This window comes from Cynara cardunculus (assembly GCF_001531365.2).
Source record: "Cynara cardunculus var. scolymus isolate 2C chromosome LG 8, CcrdV1, whole genome shotgun sequence".
NCBI classification, from domain to species: Eukaryota; Viridiplantae; Streptophyta; class Magnoliopsida; order Asterales; family Asteraceae; genus Cynara; species Cynara cardunculus.
Window position 1 is genome coordinate 20874772 of NC_037535.1, and position 6783 is coordinate 20881554.

Below are 6783 nucleotides of genomic sequence, written 5' to 3' on the forward strand. Positions count from 1 at the left end.
GTTTTTGAACGATTTGGATTTCATGGAGGTATTTGGATTGGAATGAATTTAAAATCATTGGTATGTTTGGTTTGTAAGATTTGGAATGGAATTGGATTTCATTATTTATAAATAATTTATAGAAAAAATTATAAATAGTTATGAAAATAATTGAATTACATTTTTATTAATCGATTATTATAAAACAAATGTTTTTAACATTTTCTAAAACTTTATTGCATACAATCCTATCAAATCTCGTGAAATCCCAATCACTTTCTAAGGATTTCGAAATCCTATATTTGAAGGATTTCAATAAAATCAAGGATTTCGAAATCCTATATTTGAAGGATTTCAATAAAATCAAGGATTTCAAATCCGGACAAGCCAACAAACTAAATATAAGATTGGAATGGATTTTAAATGCAAATCCTTTCAAATCTATTATATTTCTTAAACCAAACAGGACCATATTCTTTAAATTGAAGAGATAATTATAAATCGATTTGACATTTATATATTTCTGAACGTAGGTGACTCTTATTCTTCTTTTAGAGATTAAGTATTACATAAGATTTATACACTCAATATTAGATAATAAATAATAAGTATAAAAAAACAATTATAGTTTTATCATTCTAAATATATATATAAGTTGTATCGTCTCATATGTTTGGTAAATTTTTTCAAAAGATGGGAGTTCTGTTAACTAATTACAAGCAAATCTACTATATTTAATACAAAAATAGAATTCATGCAAGAATGGAGTAATCAAAAGTAGATAAAAGATGAATCATGGAGAATATATCAAAGTTTTTGAGGCAAATAGATTTAGACGTTGGTATTAGATAAAAAAAAACTTAGAGAAACATTAAACAATATTATATAATGACCGACAAATTAACTTTTTTTCATATATTATCTTCTTTTATATATATTTAATTAATACATGTTTGGATCTTTAATAGTTAATAACTATCAAATCTTTTTTGTTACTATCATATACTAATTTTTTTAAGCTATTATTATCATTTTATCTTATTAAAATAATAGTTAAATAAAAATAAATGAAATCATAGTTTTGATCGGGAAACATGTGAAAGGAATCTCCCAAATTTTTTTAGATATATTCGTTTTTATTTTTGTTTGGAATTATGAAAGGTTAATTAATCATTTTTATTCTAGAGTTTGTTAATATAATGGATATTATCATTTTCTTAATATTAATTTTAGAGAAATACATGAAACAATTTTATTAAAATTTTATAAGTATTATATGAAACAATTTCATAACCATATATGAAACAACTCTCTCAAAAATAGGGAAAATTGCACCAAAATGGAACCAACTTTCACCTAATTCTTATTTTGGGGAACCAACTTTCAAAATTGTTATTTTGGGGAACCAAATTGCACCTGATTCCTATTTTAAAGAACCAACTTTCAAAATCGTCATTTTGGGAAACCAACTTGCATTTGATTCCTATTTTGGGAAACCAACTTGCAAAATAATTATAGAAAAATAACTAAACATTTATTTTTTTTCCCAAAAATAAATGTAATAAAATATATTTTTCATTTCAAATCTCGTTTTTTTAATTCAGATATCAAATTGAACATTAAAAAAAATTCCAAATCACAATAAAAATTGTTTTTTACTAATGCAAAAAAAAAATTAATTTAATAGAAAAAAATTAATTGATGCAATTGGTTAGATATAAAAATCTTGAATGTGATATTTAATATTTTTTTTTATTGCATCAATTAAATTTTTTCTATTAAATTGATTTTTTTGCATTAGTAAAAAACAAATTTTATTATGGTAATTTGGATTTTTTTAAATGTTCAATTTGATATCTGAATTAAAAAAAACGAGTTTTGAAATGAAAAAATAGATTTTATTGCATTAATTTTTGGAAAAACGAATTTTAGTTATTTTTCTATAATTATTTTGCAAGTTGGTTCCCCAAAATAAGAACTAAATGCAAGTTGGTTCCCTAAAATGACGATTTTGAAAGTTGCTTCTCCAAAATAGGAATCAGATGCAAGTTAGTTTCCCAAAATTACGATTTTGAAAGTTGGTTCCCCAAAATAGGAATTAGGTTAAAATTGTTTCCATTTTGATGCAATTTTTCTTTAAAAAATAATATTATATGAAATAAATTCATAATATTAAACAATAAAATCGATAAATAAAGATGCTTTACACGATTTATACAAATAACATGATTTGCATTTAATCGCTCCTCTGATTAAATAAAAATAAATGAAATCATAGTTTTGATCGGGAAACATGTGAAAGGAATCTCCCAAATTATTTTAGATATATTCGTATTTATTTTTGCTTAGAATTACACGAACAAGAAGACATCATTTCATTCACAAACATCTGAATATTCTCATCTGATGAACCACCGGCTGCGAYTGCTTCACGCGCCGCCCTTTTCAACTCCACCGCCTTCTTCCTGAACTGTGGCCCACTCATGACTTGTTCCACACATCTCTCCATTTCTTCCCCRTCATATACACCCCCTGAATTCTTCTTTAACTTCACTCCAACACCCCAAACATCTGTCACCATCTTAGCATTTGTAGGCTGATCTGTCCACTGCGGACATGCAATAATCGGCACACCGGCGACGAGACTCTCCATCAACGAGTTCCACCCACAGTGGCTCACGAAACACCCAACTGATGGATGCGACAACACCGCCGTTTGTGGACTCCATCTCACAATCAACCCTTGTTCCTTAATCTCATCCAAAAACCCTAATTCCGCCCGTTCTTGATTTTCCGASGGATTTATCACCCAGAGAAACGGCCGTTTTGTTTTWTTAAGACCGATCGCTATGCTCTCTATTTCCTTTTGGGACAAGAAYAGGAGAGTTCCGAATGAGAYATAAACAACCGAAGTGGGCTCTTGTTTGTCTAGCCACTCCATACAGTTACTCTTGTCATCTGATTTGAATAGATCAAAACCGCCGTCTTCTTCCTCACCGRWAAGCGTTGCCGGAACCATCGGCCCAACCGGCCAAAATACACGGCCAGCGTCATTCAACGACGTGATCACATCTTTCTCGAGCTCCATGAACGAATTCCCGAGCACCCACTTCACCTTGTGCATGTTATGGAACACTGTGTTGAGTACACCATCAAGGCTACGAAACGYATTCGATGGAAGAACAAACGACGGCAGCTCTTCTGCTTCCAAAACCGGCAGCCCAGGCAACTTGACGCTCATATTCGGGTTACTTTGAGTAGGAAACTCTTCGAGCCGATTGTAATAATGRTAATATATCTGGTACAGTGTGCATGGTTGGATCCATAGCATGGCGCTGGGAACACCGACCTCCGCCGCCACGTCCGCMACCCACGGGACGAAAGGGGTGTGGATTATGCATGCAAATTTACGTGTGTGGGATCTTATTAAGGCTAAAAGGTTAATGGGTCCAAACTTACCTAACGTGTCCATGTAGGAGTCCCTATCGACGGCCTTATGGTTGATCGGTAGACCATCGGAAAAGAACTCAAGGTGGAGTCTGCCGACGGARTTGACATCGGAGGGAATGTTTCTGTTGAGGGCAGAGTCGTTTGTTGCGAGAGTCACATGGAGGCCTTTGGAAACAAGACGGTTCCCAAGCCTTAGGATGGGGTTTATGTGACCTTGAGCCGAAAGTGTAACCAGAAGAACACTTGTGTGTTGATTTCCTTCACAGATCGAACCCATGGTTTGGTGATCAGATGGCGTCGATGATCCTGTTTTTATAGACACTGTACAAAACGTGAGAAATGAAGAACCCAAATGGTAATTGTCTTTGACTGATAATGACAAATTTATTTGGTTTGGGGGGGCATTTTAGATATAGACAATAGCCATAAACTGCAAACCACCCTAAAAATCTTATCCCTAAAAATCTATAAGCCAATCGTATCTATCAATTTTTGGAGGGAAAAGTCCAATAAAATTTTATGAACTGTTGTGATTGATTAAGTTCTTGAACTATTTTTTGGAACAAATAAATCATTGGACTTTTGAAAACTTGTTAAATAAATTCTTAAACTTTCTTAAACCTGTTAAATAGGTCCTCATTCTTTAAAAATATAACTTGTAACCTGGGTAACAGGTAAACCAAACAAATTAAAAAAAAGGAAAAGTCTAAAAAAACTCAATGAACTTTAGTGTTTGGAATGATTAATTCTTTGAACAATTTTTTGGAACAAATAAATCCTTGGACATTTTAAAACCTGTTAAATAACTCATTGAATTTTCTAAAACTTGTTAGATACATCCTTATAACCTATAAAATTGGTTAATGTGGTAAAATAATGAAAAAATTCTGACAAAAAACTAATGAACTTTTATATTTTGAATGATTTAGTCCCTAAACATTTTTTAACCAAAAAAATACTTCAATTTATAAAATGAAACAAATATCATTCTCATTAGCCTTCTCAAAAGATACAAAAGCTGTACCCAAAGTATTTTAACAGAATGAAAAATTTGAGCATTTTACCAACAGTTGAACCAAAATATATATCAAAAGTCGCACAAAAAAATACAAACAATTGCCCCAAATATACCAACTATTGTGGTATATTTTTGGTATATTTGGCGCAACTTTTGGTATATTTTTGGCGCAACTTTTGGTATATTTTTGGCGCAACGTTAGGTGTTACTTTGATATATTTTAGCACAACCTAAGGTATATTTTGGCACAATAGTTGGTATTTTTGGCGCAACTTTTGGTATATTTGTGGCAATTGTTTGTATTTTTTGGTGCGACTTTTGATATATATTTTGGTTCAACTTTTGGTAAAATGCTCAAAATTTTCCTTCTGTTAAAATACTTTGGGTACAGTTTTTGTATCTTTTGAGAAGGCTAATGAGAATGGTATTTGTTTCATTTTATAAATCGAAGTATTTTTTTGGTTAAAAAAATGTTTATGGACTAAATTATTCAAAATATAAAAGTTCATTAGTTTTTGTCAGAATTTTTTCATTATTTTACCACATTAACCAATTTTATAGGTTATAAAGATGTATCTAACAAGTTTTAGAAAGTTCAAGGAGTTATTTAACAGGTTTTAAAATGTCCAAGGATTTATTTGTTCCAAAAAATTGTTCAAAGACTTAATCATTCCAAACACTAAAGTTCATTGGGTTTTTTTAGACTTTTCCCTTTTTTTAATTTGTTTGGTTTACCTGTTACCCAGGTTACAAGTTATATTTTTAAAGAATGATGACCTATTTAACAGGTTTAAGAAAGTTTAAGGATTTATTTAACAAGTTTTCAAAAGTCCAATGATTTATTTGTTCCAAAAAATAGTTCAAGGACTTAATCAATCAAAACACTAAAGTTCATAGGGTTTTATTGGACTTTTCCCATTTTTTGATTAATGGTCAAAATTAAATGTGTTAATATTAGGAAATAAAAAATAAAAGTTTGATTTTTAATTAAAAAAGGGCAAGTTTGTTAAATTTTAATTTGTATGATTTTGTAAACAATGTAAGAAAATCGTGGATATCTTAACATTAATGAAACAAAATCATTGTTTTAAAATTTCTATATATCATTACAAAGATTTTAACAAAAAATGTTAGAATAATATGATAAATTATACGTTTGATAAAAATTATCTTCATTTTATGACTGAATATTATAAATAAAATAACATCCACATTAAAAATAGATCCAAGTAAGGAGCGATAAAAGTATGTATATTCTAATAAATTATGAAACATAAAAACATACTTTAATCAACAAAAAATAATGAAACATTTTGAATACTAAAGAAAATATTTTGTTTCATTAAATAAATGAATGAAACTGTTTCACCGTTTATGTTATGAACTCACGATTATGAAACTATTTCATTAACGGTTACGATATATGAAACTATTTCATTAACGGTTATTGAAGTGGGATTGAACTCTTAATAATTTCTAATCAAACTAATTTTAAAACAAAGGATATCTTAATAAATGATGAAACATATAAAGAATTAAACATTTTTAAAAATTGAAAGAAATATTTTGAAAATTGAATACTTTATTTCTTAAGTGAAACTTTTTCATGCATAAAACATTTCGAAATATAAATAAATTAAATTCATCAGTGAAATTGTGTTCATGGTCACTTTTGACCATAACAATCGTTTCATTACTCCAAGTATATATATTTTTTCAATGAAACAAAATCAGATTTTATATTGTAATGTTTTTATAATTCATAATTTAATAAATATAATTTAATAAAATAATAAAAACTATTAATGGTAACAAAATTTATATTAAGAAAAAAAATTGATTTACCACCTTTTATATTAAATGTTTCTATTATTACGTTTCCATAATTAAGAGTAATTATTACCTTACAATTTTAACCAGTATACAATCAAATGACCATTATACCCTTATTTATTAAAATTAAAGAGAAAAAGAAAAAACTGAATTTTTCTATTGGTCGAAAATGGTTGGCATATTTTCATAAATTGGGCGGTTTGTAACAAAACCCGCCTATATATATATATATATATATATATATATATANATTTTATGACTAAATATTGTAAATAAAATAACATCTACATTAAAAATAGATCCAAGTAGGAGCAATAAAACTAGGTATACCATAATAAATTATGAAACATAAAAACTTACTTTAATCAACAAAAAATAATGAAACCTTTTGAATACTAAAGGAAATATTTTGTTTCATTGAATGAATGAAATTGTTTTACCGTTTATGTTATGAACTCGCAGTTATGAAACTATTTCATTAACGGTTACGATATATGAAACTA

General features: G+C 28.6%; 1 protein-coding gene across 1 annotated transcript; it reads right to left on the bottom strand.

The window, feature by feature from the left end:
- Nucleotides 1-2275: 2275 nt before the first annotated feature.
- Nucleotides 2276-3793, bottom strand: LOC112516741 (UDP-glycosyltransferase 84B1-like). The gene has a single exon (XM_025123954.1). The coding sequence runs from the start codon at nucleotides 3704-3706 to the stop codon at nucleotides 2315-2317; it is 1392 nt and encodes a 463-aa protein (XP_024979722.1). The 5' UTR covers nucleotides 3707-3793; the 3' UTR covers nucleotides 2276-2314.
- Nucleotides 3794-6783: the final 2990 nt, after the last annotated feature.